A 24,158-nucleotide genomic window follows, 5' to 3' on the forward strand; every position below is an offset into this window, starting at 1 on the left:
ATTCTCAAATATAATTGATACATATGCAATCTTTTTGGGTAAACCAAAACCAATTCTCATCCTTGTCTGAAACACACTTCAAATCTTGAAACCTACTTATCAAATTACATGCTACTAATAATGCCTTATTTAACTTTTGTAGCCCAGGTGAAATGATAAAGCTGTTTCAATTCAGGGCCCAGTTATGATAATTATGTTTAAATCCTAAACTATCAATTTCTCCAAAAGGAATTAGATCAAAAGATTCAATGGCTTTCTCTGAGATTGAACTGGCTTATGCTACTAGTTTTTATTAAATAATCAATAGAATAAAGGAAGCGATATTGTCTACTTTTAAGTTTTTGAGCATATTTTCAAAATGAATATTAATTACTAGACTCATTTTTTGCTCTAAATTTGTCTTTAGTGGTGGGCATGTAAAGCTTGAAGAAGATGTAGATCTTGGCTATGTGGAAGATGGGACACCTTGTGGCCCCCAAATGATGTGCTTAGAACACAGGTGTCTTCCGGTGGCTTCTTTCAACTTTAGCACTTGCTTGAGCAGTAAAGAAGGCACTATTTGCTCAGGAAATGGAGTAAGTATCCAGTACCTTCTTGGGAACTATTTCTTTTATATCACAGAAGCAGATATGGCCCTAAACTACTTATTTCCTTAATTATGGAAAACATGATTGATTATTCATATTTCCAGCTGGTATGTAAATACTAATTTAATTATAGCTATTTGAATATTTCTGTTATATAATCTAAGAAAGCCTGGGAATAAGGAAAGGATAATTTTTCTTTTTTTTTTTTTTGAGACTTAGTTTCGCTCTTGTTACCCAGGCTGGAGTGCAATGCCGCGATCTCGGCTCACCGCGACCTCCGCCTCCTGGGCTCAGGCAATTCTCCTGCCTCAGCCTCCTGAGGAAAGGATAATTTTTCTAACCAAATTCTTACATCCTTCTTTTTTATCTGCCAACTTTTATCTCAAGTGAACTAGGAGATAAATTTTAACAAACTATAATGGTATTTTAAGAAAGAGAATAAAAATTAGATGTAATGGCCACAGTATTTAACAACTGATGTGGTATAGGCACTGACAAATCTGAACAGGCTATTAATAACTGCTGTAGCCACACCAGTGTGTACAAGCTGAGGATAAGTCCTAGAAATAAAAACAGAATAACTTAGGGAAATGTTTCTTACAAATGAATAGAAAAAAATGGCATTTGAAAGACTTTTAATTCTATTCTTTCAGTTATATGTCAGATAATGTATATCCTGTACAGGTAAGTTTCCAGGTTAAATATTCATTCTCTACTCTTGATAAAGTTTTCTCATTTTCACTTAGGAATTCTAATACTACCAAAAATATTTTTGTTCTATTTCTTTTAGCATGCACTGTGACATTCTTTTTATCTTTGTTCCAGATTCTTTGCTTGAACTGTTGTATTATTCAGTTAAAACAAAGGATTTCTGTTTTGGGATTGTAAGCCTTCAATTCTGGTCATTCCATGCACATCCTCAGGGATATGCCAAGAATTTATTTAGGAAAGTAACTAATTGTTCCTTCTTGCCAAAGCATAGGAATTCTCGTGGCATGTAAGAGTAGAGCAGACATGTACTGAGTAGCTCTGCTCCTGCGAAGGAGTCTTCCAAGTCTTCTTTCCTTAATCTTTAAGAGGATGTCAGGGAGAAATACTTTTAGGGTATCAGAGGAGAAGAATAATGGAATTTTTCTTGATCATCCATGCTAATGAATAATCATACCTTATCCATCTTAAGATTCTGAAACAAAATACAAGAGACCAAACATAGTTGTACTTAGTGACCGTTTGTTTAATTAATTAGTAGAAGAATAACCAATGCAAGTAAATCAGATGACAACTTAGCATTCAGATAATTTAAAACAATTATGCATAATATATAAATACATAATATAATTATGTATTCACAATAATTATACATAATTATATTTGGGGTAATTTTAACTTACAGCAACTCAACTGTATTTGTGACAAAAATTAATACAGGAAAAATTAATACAAGTATTCTTTATGTACTATGTATTATGTATTTAAAAGTGTGGGCTTGAAATCATATGGCCTGGGTTTGAATCCCAACTCTGCTTTTTACTAGCTGGGTAACATTGGGCAAATTTCATACACTTTGCGACTCAATTTCTTCCTCTGTAAAATGGAGATAATAATAGTGCCTGCTTTAAAGGATTGTGCGAAGAATGAGTTAACTTGTAAAGCACTTAAAACAAGCCTGGGATATAAATATAAGCTGTGCTATTTATTATTATTACTGTACCCTGGCATCACTGTCTGTTCTTGTCACTATTTCATTGATACCTGATATGTGACATAGCAACTGATGCTTAAAGAAGCCAAGTGACTTGATTAAGGTCCCTTAGCAAGATAGGAGTGATAGGGTGACTCAAATCCAGGCCTTTTAATTTTAAGCCTAAACCTTTTTCTTTCTGCCTATTTGTTAATCTGTGGCTCTTAGTGAAGCTGGGTTATAGTTACATTTGGATGTAGATGTATGTTGTGTTCCTGAAAATTAGATCAGACAAGACGGAAACCCCTGTAGTGAAAACCTGTTTCAGGAGAAACTTAGCTCATCTGAAACCTAACTTAACTCTCTCCTCATTCTCTATTCAAAGTTGTTTTGAATTAGATTTAGGTGTATATTCTGTTTCCTGAGTGGACTAATGGAGAGAGATAATTTTCCTATAATATAAAAAAAAATGGTGTCAATTTTATGTGAATCTTTTTTTCTATACTCTGTTTGTGGGAGTTCCTTGACCCTGACATAGCTAGTATCCACAGCATGGATTGAGGTGCCAAGGTTATAGCCTTGTGAAACTTACTTCTCAGACCCCTGCAAAACATCAGGTCTCCCCTCTTCATCAGATTTTTATCTCATTTTGCTTCCTAAAAAATTAATAACATTTTTGCATAAAGATGCCTACTAAGGAAGCAAAGAAACCTTTGTATTAGATAACTGACAGATTATTGTATGTCTGTTTAGTTTTTAAAATCTTCCTCATAAAATTTGAGTTAATGAAATTCAAAACAATAATTTCTTTGATTTTTTTTTTATAGACAGAGATAAATTTCTCTTAAAATTCATCGTTCCCTTTTGGTCAGTTGTTGGTCTCTAGGAAACATTTATTTGAGGTAGTGGAGGGCGAAATAATGTAATTAGTATTAGGAAGAACATACTAATAATTTTTCAGAATTATCAAATTCTAAGCATATAATAGTAAGAAATTAGTGTTTATTTTTCATGCCTCTGTACCAGAGAGTTGACATTTACTCTGGCTTGATTTTGGATTTCAGGTTTGCAGTAATGAGCTGAAGTGTGTTTGTAACAGACACTGGATAGGTTCTGACTGCAACACTTACTTCCCTCATAATGATGATGCAAAGACTGGTATCACTCTGTCTGGCAATGGTAAGTACTTAATTTGGTAACATCATGTAGTCTTTTTACACAAAGACAGAGAAAACTGCTCTCTGAACACCTTTACCTGAGTTATTTTGATGACAATCAAACATCTTCATAATAATGAATTATACAACTAGGGTCCAGTTTGTGAAACTGATTATGTCCATTAAATTATAATGATATGTAATATTATGTAAACTTAGTCTATTTAATTAACCTTATCTTGACCTACTTTATTCTGAGATTTTTCAAGTATTATACTTGTCTGAGGCTGTCAATAAACTATAACATTTCTTTTAAATGAAGAAAGTAGTCATAACTCATAACTGTGTGAATTTAAAGGAAGAGTTTTAAATTTTTGAACTGAATAATTTAAAAGAATTAATTGATTTTAAAATATTTTAATATTGTTTATTATAGAATCTCATTGTTGTTCAACCCCAGTTCTGTAGCCTGAACTAGAAGCAGTAGTCCTGGCCAAGGTTCCTGGAGGGGTTTTAAGGACATGGATAAGAAATAACAGATGCAGTCCTAAAAACTAGGGTGGCCCAAGTGGGGATATAGAAACTGAATGCAGATGGTTGAAAGAACTAATACATTGTAGGTAAATGTCCCCTTTTACACTATTTCACCATTTTATTATTGAGTATTCTTTTATACAATATAATGCTCAAATCTCGAAGTTCATTCTAATAATCCGGAAAGGTAAACAGTCTTAGCTAATATGACTTTTATAGAGAAAATCATAGGATGACTAAGATTTTAGAATGCCAGTCTTAGCAGTGGTAGTGTGGAGCTTATTCCAGTAGTTAATTCAGACAATAATATTTAGGTACATGGATTTAAGTGACTTGTCAAAACCATACCCATTACTTAGAAATAAACAAGATTAACATTTAAGTTTATCAATCCCTGTTAAGTCCCTGGAAGAAAAGGAAGGGAGGACAGACATGCTAGGTCTTGTAGTAAAAAAAATCCTACTGACCCAAGGGATCTTCTGGTAGCTGCATCTGTGCATCCCACAGAGAACCTGGCAGGTTGGAGTCCACCAGTCTGCTTGGATGTCCTAGCCCTGCTGTCTGATAGGACTTCTGAGCGCTCCCAGACAGAGGCTGCCATTCCTGTCATGGAGAATTGAAATCTCAAATAGCCCATGACTCCTGACCTTTGATGTATAAAAGGATGCCTCAGCAATGGAGCAGGCAAAGATGGATCTAAGCTGCTCTGGATGAAAGCTCTGCAGTTAACCATGCGGCATAAATCATTATCAGCAAAGCAGGCCTTCTGGTGTCAGAGCCACACCTCATTCAGATCAGCCTTTTCTGCCTTTGAGCCCTCCTTTGAGCTTATTGACCAAGACTTTGACTCATGGTGCCATTTTGTTGTGATGATCCTCTAAAAGATTATATCTCAGCCTACCTGACAATGGATACTGGTATAACAATGCCATCACTGTGTCCTAGGCCTCAACCCTGCCCTGGATTCTGCCTGCCTGTCTCACTGCCAGTGTGGTGCTGCCTCCCTCCCCTCTCCTGCCACATCAGCTTCTATCCTCCAGCTCACTCAACTCTTTTTTTCCTTTGGGTTTTCCTTCTCTAGAATGCCACAGCCATCATTGCCCAGATTGGGAATTACAAGCCCAGTGTTTTTATCATCTACACCACCTGGGCAGTAATCACAAAAGTCTGTGGACATGTTTTCTCCCTTAAGAAGCTCATATTCACTTTGAGAGACAAAATATAACCCCCCCCACACACACACACAACTAAGAGCAATAAGGACCTTGCTTTAGTTGTCAAAATGGAATAATATGCACAATAACATTTCTGGAATTTCTGATAAAGAGGTAAGGATCAAAAGGAATACAGATTTTCTACAAGTTCCTCTGTAGGTATCATTACTCTTCCCTCTTTTAGTTCAATGACATCATGTTTTCTGGAAAATAAACTGTGCAAGATGTACTTGGACAAGAATTGAAAAGGACATACACCAAATACTATTTTTAAAACAACTGATGTGGGTTGCTGAATTATGCTTGATTTTTCTTTCCTTTGAAATATGTGCATTTTTGAAAACAGTGTTGTTCGTATGATGATTACACATCTGAACAATAAAGTTTCTGAAAGAATTTTATACCACTGATCTTCCTTCTCTCTTTTTTTCCTCTCAGGTGTTGCTGGCACCAATATCATAATAGGCATAATTGCTGGCACCATTTTAGTGCTGGCCCTCATATTAGGAATAACTGCATGGGGTTATAAGTAAGTGAAATGTCTCAGTCTTGTTACTATCAAAATATATTTCTGAACATTTTGATTATATGAAAACATCTGGAAAGTTTTGTTTCATTGGTTGAATATACTTGCAATGCAAATCAGTCTGGCTTAGCAGCCAGTCAGTGCTTGTTCTTGGCATGGTGAGGGGTGATAAGAACATCATTTCTTAGATTTCCAGACAACTTCCTTCCATTGTAAAAGGACTAGGTGTTATTTTAAAATCATTGCAGTGAATTGAAATCAGTCTAAAATTTTTTAAAACTTTTAAGTTGCAACTTTTAAAGAGAATTTGATAGCCTTAAACATTTTGCTCAGTAAATGCCTTCAAACATTGTAAACTTATCTATTTAATTCGTTCAATTTCCTTTTTATGATTTATGTAATCTGAAAAGAAACCAGAGTATTCAATTTCCTTTTTAAGTGCTTCAGCCTTATGATGTGAAAAATTGCCTTGTATTCAAATAACTAACTTAAGTTTAATAAGTTAAAAAATACAGTGAACCTTAAGTGTTCTTTAATATTTCAACTTAAAATAATATTCTGCTGATCCTTGATGATGATGTTCCAGCCCACAGGACTGGGGTTTTTCTCCATTTGGAAAGCCTGCAGCTTGTGCTAGGCATTCTCGGCATCACCTCATTTCATAGCACATTTTTCCTTATGGACCAAACTTAGATAACTCAAAGTTTTGGGAATTAGAATCAAAAGTTTAGACTTTTACCCCAAACTTTTTGATAGACTCAGCTTTGTTCCGTGAGTTAACATATGTCGAACACTCAAAGTAGTACCTGGCCCACAGTAAGCCCTGTGTAATTGTTTGCCTTTATTATTATCACTTAACATGATCTTAAACCAATTGTACCAAAGGAAACACCTTTATAGTATACATGGTAATTGCTTGTGAGGTCAAAACAATGAAAGACTTTCTTTGGCTGAAAAGGGAGAGCAGTTAGTTTACTGCCAGGATAAGTTTTGGACACTACAAGCATTAATAATACAGGCATTTGTGGAAGACTATATATAACGAGTAGCACAGACAGCATGGTACAGTTTGGCATAACGTGGTTGACATGACATCATAGTGAAGGAGAGCACAGCATCATAGTAAGCTTTTCCCTGATTAAGTGAACACCTAGCCCTGTACCATATAGTTTTCCACAAATGCATGTATTATTAATGCTTCTAGCATACAAAACTTATTCTGGCAGTAAACTAATTGCTCTCTCTTTTCAGCTAAATAAACTCTTTCATGGTTTTGGCCTTACAAGCAATTGCTGTATATACTTATAAAGGTGTTTCCTTTGGTGCAGTTGGTTTAAGACCATGTTAGGTGATAATAATAAGTTCATGACAGATGCTTACAACCTATGGACCTCTTTGGTGTGCAGGTTACTAGGTATATTTCACTTAGATTCACACTTCAGCATAACGTTTGGAATTATGAAATCATACATCTCATAGGAAGGCTTTTCTGTTTGTCATTTGATTTCTCCTTGCACCACAAGCAAATTAGCTCTATGTTGGAGTCACACCATTCCTCCGACTTAATGCATGATTTAAGTAGTAATTGCCATCACAAAGATTGTTGTTTTGAAGTAGCTCAGTAGTTTCATTTGGTTATGTGAAAAAGGAAAGAAAAAATTGTTCATTCGGGAGTGTGTGATTTTCTGCCACCTAGTGATGGAAGTGGATATTTCACTTTCACAATCTTGGAAAACCTATCTTTTAAAAATTTAAACACGGCTATTACTTTTTAGATTATGTGTCTATTTGCTTTTATTGATTAGAATGAAAGGCACCTTTTCTGTATGTGATTTCTTGTTTTTATAGCATTCTTTTGAGGTTTGTTCATTTCTGAATATATACACTTTGCAACTTAAGGAAAAAGACAAACCTTGTGCATACTGCAGTATCCTCTTTATAAATAAGTAGTCCAAATAAAGTTTCAATATTTCTAAAATTATTCAGAATATATTTAGGAATAGAATGGGAATGTAGACATTTTAGTAGAGGAATTAAATTCATGAATATGATGTTTTACTTATTCTATTTGAAATTTAAAACCAGATTTAGAACCTGAGAACTCATTTTTTCATTAGTCTGTTCATTTACACTTTCTAGCCTTTCTCCATGCCTTGGGGTAGAGAACAGCAGGAACAAAAAATGTAGAATGCTTGTTTGTAACTGTATGGCTTGGGAAACCAGACTGAGGGAATAAAAAACAAAACATGTTGAAAAGAAAGATACCAGGCTTATTTTTTCCGCATCTGATATTTTCCAGAATTAAAAATAATAACAAATTGTCACCTTTGCCATCATGTGCCTGTTATCAAACATGATACTTATAATGTGAATTAAATAGACTGGCAAGTAATGACGTTACCAGTGAAATCCGTATGAAAACATTATCCTTGATCTTAGAGGAAGCAGCCCCAAACCACTCAGTTGTATGACCTTTTTAACATGTCTCCAAAATATTAACACTTAATTTTATCAAGATATAAAGTTAGCAACGAACTCTTGAAAAGTCACGGGGTACTTCACTACCACACCCATTAGAGTAATTTTTTAATAAGATCCACTTAGTTGGAAATGTATTTAAGTTGATTTTAGTTTATGGTTAGATAAACACAGAGACTAAACATTGAAAAAGTATTTCCAATGTGAAGCTTCAGTTAATAAGTAGTAATTACTTAGGAGATCCTTAACTGCCATGAATTAACTTACTCCTGTTTATCATACCTGATGAAGTAGGATGCTCTGGTATTCACTTATATCCTCCTTTTTGAAATTCTTATGAATAAGTATAGTTTGGGGTTTGTATTCCATTAGGAATGAATTATGATTTTATTTCTGTGAAAATACGGTTATTTATATAAGTAACTTGATTCATTAATTTCATTATTTAAATTAATATATGTCTGAAGACCTGTATTTGAAATCAGCTTTACTTTAGAGCAGTGATTGATGTGGAGAAAACAGTTACTCTTTAATGACTGCAACATATTTATGTTTTAAAAATAGATAGTTGTTAGACAATGCTGTCACTCTTTGTCACCTCTCCTAATGATGAGGTGACATTTTTGTGTATGCATTCCCCATTTTAATTCTGTAATTTGAAATCCTCTAGTGAAGACTTTTCAATGAAAGCTAGAGCTTTTATGTTTAGTGCTTCCTCTCGATGTCCTTCCAGAGGTAACTAACTCTTGTGTTTCTCCCCTCTCTCTTCTTGTCCATGAAAAGAAACTATCGAGAACAGAGGTATGTGATAAAAATAATGTGAACATATAATTGGAAGGTTTGACTCATATTAGCATTGTGGAAATTCATACCTGCAATTATAATTAAGTTCACTTTGTTTTTATGCCACAGTGATCATACACTAATTGTGATTTTTTCATTATCTTGAGATAACTTTAATGATGGTACTGTGAAATATGGTGATTTAAGATAGACCTGGGATTTAATTTTAATGGTTCTTTAATCCAATAATACTAAAATTAGTGGAGATTTTTGCTTTTTTACAAATAGTAATATATATAGAAATTGATTTTTTTTCCATATAAAACAAACTTCCTCTATGTTAAGGTGCCACATTTGTTTACATTAATATTAGGTTTTCTTCATGTTTATAATACTCTTATTGCCTAATACTTTTTGAGGGAATTTGTTACTCTTGTTATGTAGTAATGTCTATTCATAAATGACAAAGATTGTTTGGGCAGTGTTGCTTTGGGAATGCTCTAGCATTTGATGAGCCTGTTTATCTCTGCCTAAGGAATTTTTTTGTATTGATTAGGTAATCAAACATTTAAAGAAAGAATTTGCATACTTGGAATCTCTGATAGTCTTGTGTATTCTTTTTTAATAAAAATGCCTAATTCTTGAGAAAGTCAGACATCCTCTATAGCATAACCTTAAAAATCTATGTTTAGCCAACAGTTTTGATAGACTGTTGGTTAAAAAGAGATACAAAGCATTCATGCTGTTCTATAACAATTACCCATTTTATCTGAATCTAAATTAGCGCACGCTTCACTTTTCACACTTAAAAAGTTACTAGTGCTGTTAGCTACTGATAAAAAAATACTAAAATATTATCCTAGAAACTGATAACCTAGACCAGGTATTACACATGATATGGTGTTTAGTTCTATACTCATGGTATTTATACAGATTCCTATTTATTTAACTTTTCCATTGTGGAATTGCATCCCTGTGATAGCTTATCAACAAGATGTATAAATGTGGTAGTTTGTCATGCTCCATCACAACTTTCATTTTTTTCACAAATCAAAATTTTAAACTTTGCTCTTTTTTAAAATAAATTAAAATTCCCATAAGGCTTTAACTATAAGTATCTATAGAATCTGTATAAATATATGGTGCCCATGGGTTACCATTCGAAATCCTGGTCAGTTTGTGTAGACAACAGAAAATATTAACCTTGCCCTAGAGTGACTAATTCATCATTAACGGCAAAAGTAAAACTGGGACAAAATTACATTTTAAACACAACCAGATTTCTTTGTTACATGTTTTAAACTCTTGTATTCGAAAGCACTTGAATAGAGCAGGAGCCGCCGTTTAGGCTTTCTGTTGGGTAGAAGTTGATTGGTAGTATTGGAAATCTAAGTTTGGTGACTTTCTTTAGTGGAAAACAGAATTAGGCAAATCAGATTAAAAAGATTAATTATTTGGCTTCATTTCCCAGGAGCTAAGGCTATAATGTAATTTAATATTGCTGAATATATGAAAAAGAAAGTGAAATGTCTCATATGTAACAAGCAAAGCTAGCACAGTACTTTAAGATGTGTTCTCATTAGGGATTCTACCAGAATAAGGGAATTGCCCACACTTTAGAAAAATGATAATATTGAAAAGTATGCACAGATTTTTTGTTCTAACTCAATATGTACAGAGATATAGTTAAGAACATTTTCACATGAAGAATCTCATGTGCCTGATATAATTTCATGTCTCCTGGTGTTACTGAGTCATCATTTCATTGTTCTGGCTACTCTTTTGGAATCTAGCCTATCATATTTTGAGAGTTGTCACATCTTCAGCGGATATTTATTTTATATAGTTTGATATACATCAACACAACTTTTTTTTTGTCCTTGACCATAACTAATGAATACGAGGTTTGTACAGTAGGTCTCAAAGTGGAGAAATGGCAAAGAATAGACTTTAGATCAGGAAGTAGTGAATGTATAAGTGTTTTCTAAATGATTTTCCTTTTTGAGAATACATGTTAGTGATTACAGAGAAAGTGGTAAGGCCAGCAGACCAAAACATGCATTAAAAAATGTTCAGTCCTGTGAAGATCTTCCCAATTCCGAAAGATATCAGGAAGTAAAATTAAGAATTTTGAGTTGTTATTGCTTTTAAATTACGTTTTTCTTTGAGGTTCTATGGTAGGGAAACCAATCTACAAGGAATCAGAAATCTACTAGTATGTGGTATTGGAAAATCGAACTTTCCTCAACTCTGAAATCAAGTAAGGTTTGTTGTAATCTGCAAAGCATTTTGGTGAAGGGAAATTATTAGCATGTGGTTTTGGAAGACTGTGTTTCTCTAATCTTTGAATGAATGAGGTCAATGTAGTTGCTCTCAAAGAAGAGGGCAGCATTCATTGACATGAGTGAGCCTCACATATACTGTTTGAGGTGCTGACAATGTTGGTGAATGTAACTTTTGCTTTGACACTAAGTGCAAGACATAATAAGTACAATAGCCAGTTATCAGATTTTTAATAGTGTTGCAATGGCTCAGAAGTGCCAAACTGGGCATAACTTTCCTATTCCTAGAGAGGACAGGCAAGTGATTCTGTGACTGAGTTTCATAACCAGATACATTTTCTCTCCTGAGGATGGGTCCTCAAGCTTTTCAGTATAGGAAAGTATTATATTGTATGTTTACTTGCAAGTTTGATAAAAAGGTGAGAAGCAGACCCATTTTTTTTCTTTTTGTTAACAAACTTCATAATAAAAAGAAACCAAAACTCCATTCAGGGGCATAGTAAAGGCAGAACTCCACGTATGTACATCACTTTAAATCTGCCAGTGTCTTGTGATGGGCAGAATTATGGAACCAGGGAGCTACAGCCTTAGATATTAGGTAATTAGAAGGATGATTATATTTATCCTTTTATTTAAAATATTCAGGAAAGAAAACTTCAGTTTTTTCAGTTGGTATTACTATTTATACGTAGCACAATTGCTTTAGGACTTAGAAGCTATATGACTTGTAATGGGAATTATAAGTGGGTTTTAGTTTTTAGGGTAAGTTTGCAAATAGCAATAGAATAAGAAACATTAACTGAACTTAGATATATAAAACATCTATATTTAGCTGAAATCTTGTTCTTTTCCTTTGAGATGAACACACACCATTATGATTGATGAGAAATGGAAAAAATAATTAGATTATATCTTTTTGATCTATGATTTTACTTTAAACAGAATCTCCTCCCCTGCCCCATTTCTTTTGTCTCTCACCTCATTTAGCCATTTTATTTTATGCTTGTGAACTTCCTATCTTTTTTCCAAACCTTTCTTAGTTTGTTTTTATATTATTGTTATTCTTTCGGTGATATTCCTGCATCTGTCAGTGTGACTTGGCACACATTATACAGTATTTCTTAACACAGTAAAGTAACAATTCCAGTAAGCGGCAGCCCAGATACCAGCCAAGCATTGGAGAAATGCATCTTTCAGCATTAAAGTTAAGAGTTGGTTAAATGGTTTTCCCCCAGCATTCTAAGTATGGATAAGAATTATTGAGATAAATATAATTCAAGGGATGCTTTTAGGAAATATTAGACTTCTCTCATAACAGCACCAATTTGCCTAAAGTTTTTGGGCTGATCGAGAAACGGTCTTACTTAATGTTTAAATTTAGAATGCTAACATAACAACTAGATGATTTATAATTGTGAACACATTAAGAGTTGTTTTCTGAAGTGGAATAAGAATAAGCAAGCAATAAGCAGAGTATTGTAGACCTGGAGAGAAATAATTATATAAATTAGCTCCTTCAGAATCATTAAGTTACAGGGGTTGGTCTTTACCTTAGAAAATAGGGAATACCTTCAAAAGAATGTCACTTAATGGGCTGCATCAATTCAAAACACCAAATGAAATGCCAAGGTTGTACAGAGTAGAAAAAGACAACATGTAATTAATGCAGGGAGAGATACATTTTGAGGGGGAAAAAAAAACTAGTTACATAAGTGTTTATTTTATTTTGGCTATTGTCCACTAAAAAATCATGCACGTCTAAAATATTTGCATATAATATAAGTAATATGAGGTAATTTTCCCATTATAAAATTAAGCACTAATCAGGCCACCTAATGTGATCACTTTCAGTTTCCAAAATAAGGAAGCATTCAAGATTTAGGAATAAAGCCATAAAAATAATAAAGGACTGGAAAAAGAAGTTTGATTTAAAAATTTTAAAGAATCATTTAGCCATTTATATCTTTCTCAACAAATGATGAAAAGTTATTTTATTTATCGTGGGCGCTTGATAGTCTCTATTAAAGCAAGAAGAATTAGATTGGTTATAATATGCAATTAATAATTGTAAAAAGGACAAATTTCTAGACAATGAAGGATGTTAAACATTATTCATTTTTTTTGAGATGGAGTCTCGCTCTGTCGCTCAGGCTCTGGAGTACAGTGACACGATCTTGGCTCGCTGCAACCTCCGCCTCCGGGGTTCAAGTGATTCTCCTGCCTCATCCTCCTGAGTAGCTGAGATTACAGGCATGCACCACCACACCTGACTAAGTTTTTTGTATTTTTGGTAGAGATGAGGTTTCACCATGTTGGTCAGGCGTGTCTCGAACTCCTGACCTTGTGATCTGCCCTGCTCGGCCTCCCAAAAACATTATTCTTAAGAGATCTTTAACAAAATTCATAACTTATCATTGACATTTACCATATGAAGAAAGTTACATTCACTCCTCATGTAATTTTAAGGAAAAGGCAGCAATTTTCTGTCCTTTGGAGGCTTTGCAATGACATAGATAAGAATCTGATCTGCTCAATGTAATGAAAAGAAGATGGTGCTCCAGAAGTACATTGAACTGAAACTCCCTTCCAACCCCTTGACTGAAACCCACAGTTCATGACATATTTAGCATTTAGGATGTTTCAGCACTGTGTAAAAATGACTGTGGACTACAGAGAAGTTAAATTGAAGGGGTAGTAAGATGTGCTCAGTTAAAAACACGAAACAAAACTGGGCCCCATCCACTGTGAAAGGCAGTCCCTCTACATCCTCAGTGTCAGCTAAGCAAGGCCTTGGTAATTGCCAGGATAAATGCCTGAAGGCCAACCAGATTCATGTAAAGAGAAGGTGATTTGGGGGATGGAATACTGGGAATGGTCAAGTGTAGTTCAGAGCTCATGTATAATGGCTTTTCTTTTTTTTTTTTCTTTATTTTTATTTATTTTTTGAGACAGAGTCTCGCTCTGTTGCCCAGGCTGGATGCAGTGGCACGATCTTGGCTCACTGCAATCTCTGCCTCCCAGGTTCAAGAGATTCACGTGCCTCAGCTCAAGTAGCTGGGATTACAGCTGTGTGTGCCACCACGTCTGGTCTAATTTCGGTATTTATTTTAGATATGGAGTTTTACCACGTTGGCCAGGCTAGTCTCCAACTCCTGACCTCACGTTATCTGCCTACCTTGGCTTCCCAAATTGCTGGGATTATAGGCATGAGCCACTGTGCCCAGCCTAGTCTTTAATTAATTTGAATTTGGTGAGGCATATCTCATCAGTTTATAAAGATTATTAGTGAAGATAATAGTGACAGATAGGATTTGTTAACCATAAAGATTATTACTGGAAATGCAGTGTTCATGGGATTCTTTTACAAATATTGATATAATACAAAAGGGAAGTTTTCTCCCCAAGTCAAAAATATAGAACTCTGATTTTACTGAGAGCATTTTTTTTGGCATTAATAGAATATTTTACTGATAAATAGAATATTTTACTGTAAAATAGAAAATATTACAAAGATCTCTTACAGGGGAAGATATATCAGATGTCATGTAACAGTACAAATATGAGATTTTATATTATTTTTTCTGTAGAATTAATATTTTATAATATACAGAGGAAGAGAAAAAGTAATATGAGCTGAATTTATTTATAGAATTAAAAAAATATATTGGAAGAATCTATATCAAATAATTATAGGTGGAATTAGTCCTACATTACTAATTTCATGAGAAATTCTACTTTCTTTAGTTAACATAAAGGGGAGTAGATTAAATCACACAAGTTAAAATATATGCTTCATACCAATTGAAAAATCTTTTTCAGATTCACACACGTGTAACTAAATAGCATTCAAATAATATGAGAGAGTATTCAATCATTCAAGAGAATGCACGACCAAGTAATTTTAAACATTTACAACAATGTGATGATTATTTAAGCAAGCAAACACCTGAAAATGGCATTTTGGGGGATTAAATTCAGCATCAGCAAAAATCAAAATTATAATAATAAATAAAGAGAAACCAAATAGGAAAAGGAAAAGTTAGCAAATTTGTGCTTTTGTTAGAGATTTAATTAAGCATAGGTTTGTTAAAAATTCTCAGTCCGGCACTAGTTTGTGGCACCTCCAGCAATAGTACTGAATAGAAATGGATCAAGTTTTGGATGCAGTTGGCTATTTGGAGGCTACACCACTGACAAGTGACCAGATTAGCTATTGCAGGAGGGTTCACTGGTAGAAACTAAAAGTTTCTATCTGATTACCTTAGGAGAAGTAAGAAAAATCTGTCCCAATCTTAGTTTATTGAAAATCAGATGAGTTGGGTCAATAACTGCAGATTAAATACATTTTTACTTGGGCACTCCTACTACAGTAGAGATGGAGAACTAAGGTCACCAGCTACCTGTAAATATGCTTCTATAATCTCAACAAAAATTCAGTTATTCTTTTCAGCCTTTTCTTTCTCTTGCTAAATTGTCTTCCTTCACATATTCCACTGAATGGTTAAAAATTATCTTTTTGATTCAACTTTGAATCTTTCCATATCTTCATATTTCTGTTAAATGAATAATGAAGCTCTTAATTGAACATCAAACTCTAATAGGGACTTATTTGGATTAAATTCTAGAATAGCTTAAAAGTCAATCAGTTTCTTTTAAGATCAAATCCAGGTTACATTATATAATGTTCAGAAATTTTAAATAGTTTGTTCACTACAAGGAAAAAAAAAACTGTGTTTAATCTGAGTGGGGACTGTCTGTCCTAACACACCTTCGACATCAATTTTTTTTTTTAAAGACAAAACTGCACTTAACATTTTCAAGTGTAATGAAGTTACCATGAAAACACTCATATTTTCATATCTTTTCCCCAAAGCAAAGCTTTATTCATCCAAATGATGAAGGCTTTTGTAATTGCATTTCTGGCCTCTACAGTTAGAATGACTTTAACTTGTCTCATTTATTGATAATTTTATGTGTTGTGATAGATTTGATTCATGTAGATCATTATCCCTACCTCTCTTTTTTCCTGAAATAATATTTGTATATGTCTGTGTTCATGTGTGTGTCTTGTTTTCTGACTCTGAAATGTTTATTATGCCTTAGACAGTTACCCCAGGGAGATTATGTAAAAAAGCCTGGAGATGGTGACTCTTTTTATAGCGACATTCCTCCCGGAGTCAGCACAAACTCAGCATCTAGTTCTAAGAAGAGGTCTGCTTTTCTGTCGCATTTTCAGATTTCTACCTGTTCCATCACACATTATTCCATTAGTCAGAACATTTCATTATTTTGCAGCAGGTTTGATTACTTCTTCCTTCTTTCTTGAATGTTAAAAAATAGTATCCTTTGTTCTTTGATTACTCTACTTCAAAATGCCATATGCTCAGAACCACTCTTTATACAAATCAGGCCACAAAATCGAAACAAAGCAAACCAACCAATAACTCTGAATCTCTATTGAAACCTCTGGGTTTTTTAGTCTTGCTACTTATGGCTTAAGAAACTATACATAGTATTTAGTAATATTTAAATGGTGGGCTTTATGTCATGTTTGGTAGTCAAAGAAAAAGGTTACTGTCATGCTTCAATAAAAGCAATTGTTAAATAAACTGGTATTATAAGTGCTGCATTGAATATTTTTTAATTTTATATATATCAAAGCTAAGCTCGCTATGAAACAAAGATTGCTTCTCTGTGAATCATATATTGAGTATTATGATTTTGCCTTTTTTGGGGGATGATTATTTCTAGACTTTGTAAGTTACAATTCAGTTGACAAATTAAGTATGCTTAATTTTGTCTGAGTTTTATAATGGCACAGGTGGGATTAACATATTATTTATATGCCTTAAATGATGATGCTATATTCTTATTCTAGCATCTTAAGGTATATGACACCTTTTAAAATTCTGCATGCTTTGTAACTGCTTAATAAAATAAACAATAAATAGTTGGCATGTTTTAGGAAATGAGACCTATATTTACATTGAAGGAAACAAAAATATTCTTGTGGAAGAATCTATTTAAAGTTGCCAATAAGAGTACAATGGATAGGAAAAAACATTTGGTAGCCCTCCTCATGCCTTAGGGCACATTAGCTACTTTGCAGAATGAAGGGGAAGTTGCTAGTTTATTGCTAGTTTATTGACCTGTTCTGGAGTTCTTTGTAGAGTGGATCATCTGTAAATATTCTGCAATGGCTCTCAGTCTTTGTAAATGTTAAGTGAACAAGGAGAATAGAAGGAATTAGTGAGACCTGGGAACTCTACTTTATATGGAACTTTCTTAAGCATGAAGGATAGTTTTCACTTAGATAACATAGCTTAAAGCAAAAGTAGAAACACTAGTTGTTGCCAAAGGAGTATGGTCCTACAGAATAATGTTTTTAAAAATGTATTCTTTTAATTTATAGAGGGCTTGTTGGCTAAGAGAAGAAGACTAGGGATCTACTTGAATTCTCTCATACAAATATTTTCTTGATAGAATATTAAATTTTAAATTACATAATAAATTAGTGGAGAAATTAGTGAGTTCCAGCAGAATTTCTGTTGTTTTTTTTTTGTACAAAATATGAGTCATTCTGTGAGTAGCAAATGATGTTGAGAAATTCCAGCCTAGGAAATTTATATGGAATAGTTGGTGCTGAGTTCCATTTATTTTCACTCATCAGTAGAAGGCTTATTTTAAAATAGACGTTATTAACAATTAACCAGAATAATATGTGGAAAAGAGTTTTAAGTATAGTGCTATTTTCTAAGGTACCTAAAAAAGAGTTTAAAATATCAATTTAAATAATTCCCAGATTTTAGAATAATCTCAGTGGGTTATGATTCTTAAGCAGTTAAAAGTTATTAAGCCTTCTCTGAAGTATATGTAGCTTGTCAAAATTCTTGTGTGGTACACGGTAGGTGTGTAAATTTTGCTTCTTGTAGATAATTTATTTAAAGATGGTAGGTCACAAATAGCAAGAGGGCTCAGTGGTACATGGGCTTTGTGAGAGACACTGTCATGATAAACATCTGAGTCAGTTCAGTTACTGAACAATTTGCCAACATATACTACACTTTTTTGGACCATATTTGTAGAGAAAAATGCCAATTCTTATAAAATAATTTTATTGCTTAAGAAAATCTAATTCTTTGATAAAGTTTAACCAGGTTCACTTGAGCAAATCTTTATGTAATCTCTTGGAAGTCCATGTTCTCATAATATTTGAATGGAAACCATTGCTTTACAATTAAGAAACATCTATGGTGGGACCCCATTATAACGCTGCTGCTGGGGTTATTCTGAAATACATAGTGAATTTGCGCTGTGGTTGCTGCGTTCTGGGGAATGTAAATTGGCTTGCATTGTGTTTTGATACTTTTCATTTATATACTATTGTAATGGGGTTCCATTGTATTTGACTTTTCTTAAATTGGATGTTGTGTAATTCTGCCTTCTTCATGAAGATTTTCATGTTCTCTTCATTCTTTCATTTCAGATTTTTTCTTTCTTGATTTATTTTATTTAATGCACAGTAATGCTTAGAAGTTTTGCTTACTGATCTCTGAAAATTCATTTGGTTACATTTTTGAACAATTTACCAATATTTTCAATTTCAGGTCAAATGGGCTCTCTCATTCTTGGAGTGAAAGGATTCCAGACACAAAACATATTTCAGACATCTGTGAAAATGGGCGACCTCGAAGTAACTCTTGGCAAGGTAGAGGCTGGCATTCTGACTCCGTCTGTCCACACAATCAAGTTCTATATTCTGTGGCCCCTGGTTGTAAAGCCTTATTTCTTGGAAGTTCTTTAGCTCTTCTCTCAACAGAGAGGAGAATACGTAGAATGAGAGTCTAGTTTTTATCTGGATGGGAAATGATAGGATTGATAGCACCAGGACACTAGACACATTTGAGAAAGATGCACAGGGTGACAAACCCAGGGTTCCACGGTGGTGCTCCTTATAAATTATACCCACTTGAAATGCCTCATAATTAGATATAGGGCAATCACTTATTTACATGGAAATCTAGCTCTAAACCATCTTTTTCAGGTAACCTGGGAGGCAACAAAAAGAAAATCAGAGGCAAAAGATTTAGACCTCGGTCTAATTCAACTGAGTAAGTCTGAACCTCTAATGGAAAAAGGCCCTCCAAGGTCCTGTGCAATTCGTGTCAAAAGGAAATTACACACATAGTCAAAGAACTGTAAACCATGTCTCCAGTCTTGGTTTTGTCTTTTAAATTCTTTTTTGCCCTTTAAAAATTAACCATGACTTTTCTCTTTTACATAGGCATCTCCGCAACTGTGCCCATGCCAATATTCATTGATAGTGGGGGTCTCACCCTGGCTGCAGGCTTTTCCCTCCAGTCACCTGCCATTGTGGGGTCTTGGTTCTGAATGAAGGGAATTTGATAACATTCCTTTCTTCTCATCATCTGGGATTCAACCATTTCAAAGGGTCACCCTTCCTCTCCCCAGTACTCACACAGCCTGTAAGCATCAGGGAAAAATTCCTGTTGTACGAGAGCATGATACTGCTCACGATCTGAAATCACCCCTATGAGGTCCTCATGGCTGCAATCTAAGCATTCTCTCAGACTAATGGAATAAGTTTTCATTTTAAGTTTTCTATCTGAGAACGTTTAAAAGGGCATTTTCCCAAACTTGCTCTTTAACTGAATCATTGTCACTAAAGGCAACATTATCTGTTTTAAATGATAGCCATGAATTTACTTTTTTTTAAGAGGGGTGGGTTTGGAAGTCACGTTAAAAGTCATTTATAGTGAAGTAAATAATGTACTTTTTTGTTTGTTTCTCCACTTAAGAAAGTAAAAGCAAAACAAAATCTCCTCAAATCTTTATCTCCCTTCATGGAATAAAACACATCCTTAGTATCCTTTTGGACTGAACTTGCCACCTGATTTTTATTACCCATACTTTTTTTTAATCCTTCCTAAAATTTTTCACTTATTTCTCACCATAGTGATAGTTATTATTTCCAGGATTTCTATTGCTTCTTCATGCCTTAATACTTGGAAAGTCTGAATAGCAGGTATTTGTAAACTGCTTGTCAAAAACTTATGTTAGCTTTTCCATCATATACCCTGCCTTTTTCAGTCCAGGAATAATAACATTGCTCTGAAATTTGGACCTTCCACCTGAATGGTATTGTCTTGTAAGTGGCTTATCAACGTTTACTAGAGGATACTTTATAGACACAATAGACAATTTCAAGTGATACCATTGCATGGTCCAGAATGGCATCATAGAATTCCATCATAAATAACTAATGTGTTAGAGTTTATCTTATACATTCCCAAAGCACTTGGATGCTTTAGGGCTCATTGTTGATAAACTCTTCTTGGAATGTTGTTTGGTTTGTTCTGCATGAGGTCACCTAGTAAGAGCTCCTTAACTTATCTTAGTTGCTCACAGGAGTACAGATAAAATTGTGAAATGTTCTTTAGAACTTCCTTGTGTACTGTTTAGTGTTCTAACAGCATTTCCTATAACAAGGCTTCAAAAACTCCTAGGTTAAAAAAAAAAAAAACAGCATTATTTTAAAGCTTTAAGTTCAGGACCGAAAGTACGTTTGGTGTTTAACAATATTCATACAATGTTTTCTAGTGCAGTTACTTATTTTTTAAAATGTTATATATAATATTCACTCATATCGTATGATTAAACATTGTAATACAATAGATAGCCTTTGAGAAATCTTGCCTATGAGATAATTAAATTAAAATATTTCATATACATTATAATAGGATTGTCTTTGTGAGGGAGAATTAAGGACTTCCTCAGATTTTTCATACTTTTCTGATTTTGGTTACACGACTCATGTTAATTAAATGGATCCAAGTCTGTGACGCTGACTACAATTCTCACATACCTTCTTGCACAGGAACTGTCTCTCTCTCTATATATAGAAACGTATCTATATATATTTACACACACACACACACACACACACACACACACACACATTCTTACAAGGATTCCTGATAGGGAGCATATCAAGAATTATGTTGGCAAACTTTTAATACTTTCCATATGTAAGTAATCTCATTTGCGTCTGATAGTATAATATCATTTGTTTGATGGCATGAGGAGCAGAATGACCACAGACTAATATATCTTTTATTTTTTCAAATAAGAGATATTTCAGGTCCATTACTCAGCATTCCCTTTAGTACCTCATTATTCCAAAAGATGATGAAAAATTGGAACATGAATTAAAACATGCACTATAAATGCATGCTCTGCTAATTAAGACAATAAAATGTCCTCATTTATTGTATTGTTTTTCCAGTCAAAACTTTTGAATTTTCCTCATTGTTGTACATGATGTAAAAAAAATTTTTGGCTTAGACTTTGTATTATATATTGTGTTTTTACAGGAGGGAGCCCCAAGCACCTGAGCCTGGGCACTCCCTCGCCCAGACAGTCCCATCCCAAGGCATAAGCCCAGGGGGCTCTGAAAGCCCCCAGACAGGGAGTCTGGATCACAGGTCAGTCTCCACCTGCCCCTTCATTCTGGGCTGCCACTTAATCTCCCTCCAAGTCCTTTCCTTGGCTGAACACAGGGTCATTTGATCTTTGAGCAAGCCCCCCACGTTTGCTGGTAGGTGCTCCTGGTCCAGCCAGCACCAGCTAATTTTCCTTTGCCTTTCCATCCTGGAGAACACAAAGAGCTCCCCTGTCCCATCTAATGCATTTTTTTTTTTTTTGCATGTTGCGCTATATGCCAAGTCAAGCCACGTAGGCAGGTTTACTGCAATGTGATAAAATCCCATCACTCCAGCCACCATGACCTTGAGCTGTTAGGAAGCTCACTGTGAAGACATTTTCATGGGCATATCCCCAGAAAGAACAAAAAAATGGGAGTTCTTTTCAGTGAAAACCTCTCTGGTGAAGTGATCTTAGCCTTCTGAAATGCTCCCTGAAACAAGAAGTCCATCAAGTGCAAGTCAAGCCATGCTGTTGCAGCATTCATGGAATAGCTGTGGTACCAGCCCTTTGAGTTTCTAAGATTGTCAGTGAAAGGAACAAATGTCTCCTGGAAGTGGCCATGTGCCTGTGGGTGACTCAGTTTGCTGTGTGGCTATGTTTCACCTGATTACAGCTGCATGGGCTTTTTTTCCGGTTTTCCCCAGGCCAGAGCATTCACTAGCCTTCATTTGTGGCTGCACTTGCTTTTTGACTTTTTCTTTTTGTTGAGAGTCTCAGTAGAAATCTTTATGCAAGTTTTAATTGGCTATCTGTGAAAGCACAAGTTGGCAATGATTGCGGCTAAAGGCAAAACTAATGAGTTGTTTCTGAATCAGAAGATACCGTCTTAGCAAAAATGGTCTTATAAGCAGAAAAAGCAACTGAACACTTCTTTCAGAAGAGAATTTCATGATGTTATTTTGTATACTACCTTGATTTTGACTAAAAATGAAGGAAAGGGCTGTGGAAAAACTAACCTGGTATTTTTATATAACTGGAAATGTAGTCTTAATTTAAACATATTTATGAACAGCCCGATAACTAAATATGGGGGAAAGAAGCAAAATGTCACAAAAAACAATGTATTTTATAATTTCCCCTGATTCGTTTACAAATAACTTAACGTTTTATAGAGCTTGAATCTTTAGTATCTCTAGAAGTTACTTTTTAAGTGGGGAAAAAAAAACCCCTCCAAATTCTTCTAATACAGAATTTGTTAAATCTACATAATTTTATAAGGGCAAACTGAGGGGGATGTATTTTTGCTTGGCTTCCAGGGTAAAAATGAAAGGAAACTCTGGGGAAGACCAACAGCTTAGACGTCGCTCCAATTTTATTACCTTTAAAATTTGCACAGTAATTCTGATGGAAACATTGCCAGATCCATCAGGGAAATGCTAACTAAGGTCATTATTATTCTCTGACAGTCATTCACACAATTCATGGTCAAACACTTGGAAGGCAACCTCTAAGGGCTAGTTCCTAATGGAAACATGAGCACTTTATTCTGAAGTGCACAAAGAAGAGAAAGGAACATTCAGCTGCAACTAAATTACTAAACTCAGCTTCAGGATCATGGAGGCCTATTTGGACCACACTTAATGTGCATTGAGGCTCTAAGATCAGAAGAGTGGGACCCTTTTTGCTCCTTACAGGGCCAACTGGAACGTACTTTCATGTTGACTCTAGCTTGGCATCCTCTATAGGGAGTAAAATAGTGGCCATGTAAAAGCCTTCTTCTTATATTGGAAAGAGAACTTTGTTCCTTTTAATTGTTCTTAGGGTGTACACACGTATGCCCAAATGCCAGATTGGAACTGCAGCCATCTGAATATTTTCAAAAAGCATCATTGTCATTTAAAAACCAAAAAGCCAAATGAGAGGTGGCCTGGAAAAAGCCACTTTGGAGGTGGGTGAGTGGGACTGCTGACTGTATTGTGATTGAAAGGGAGCTTGTAATTCACTTTGGGAAGCCACTGGAAAAGGCTTTCCCAGAAATGTTGAATACTTTGTAGAATGCCTTGAGCCTTGTTGTAGCTGAGATTATTCTTATGTCATTGTATAGACTGCCTCATAATCACCCAACATCCATTCTGGTTTATTTGCCATGGTCACTTGCATTTGGAGGGTGAAGACATCCTTGCTAAGCTTGTGCTGTGTATTTTCAGATTTTCTATCTTGTTCTGCTTTCTTTGTTCCTTCCATTGCTTTCTGCAGGTATTTAAACCCATGGTTCAAAAGAGACTATAATGTAGCTAAGTGGGTAGAAGATGTGAATAAAAACACTGAAGGACCATACTTTAGGTATTTTATAAATTAATTTTTATATCCTTTTCAAACTCTCCCAGCACATACAAATACTGTAGTGTGACTGGCTCTCTATCTTGTATCTCCCAATACAAGTTCCTTTAGGTGGAAAGGGGTCCTTGTT

General features: G+C 34.6%; 1 protein-coding gene across 23 annotated transcripts in view; it reads left to right on the plus strand.

The window, feature by feature from the left end:
- The window catches only part of ADAM22 (ADAM metallopeptidase domain 22), a 241,831-nt gene that overhangs the window by 203,118 nt on the left and 14,555 nt on the right, over window positions 1-24,158 (plus strand). For 3 of the 23 annotated variants that reach the window (XM_039472943.2, XM_003921171.4, XM_010345079.3), the window contains 7 exons: window positions 407-575; window positions 3,333-3,447; window positions 5,612-5,702; window positions 8,961-8,978; window positions 16,346-16,453; window positions 18,850-18,950; window positions 19,287-19,353. In XM_039472943.2, the coding sequence (XP_039328877.1) occupies window positions 407-575; window positions 3,333-3,447; window positions 5,612-5,702; window positions 8,961-8,978; window positions 16,346-16,453; window positions 18,850-18,950; window positions 19,287-19,353 (669 nt within the window). The other 20 variants (XM_074379366.1, XM_074379365.1, XM_074379369.1 and 17 more) reach the window with 14 other exon arrangements.

Source organism: Saimiri boliviensis, chromosome 10, assembly GCF_048565385.1.
Source record: "Saimiri boliviensis isolate mSaiBol1 chromosome 10, mSaiBol1.pri, whole genome shotgun sequence".
NCBI classification, from domain to species: domain Eukaryota; kingdom Metazoa; phylum Chordata; class Mammalia; order Primates; family Cebidae; genus Saimiri; species Saimiri boliviensis.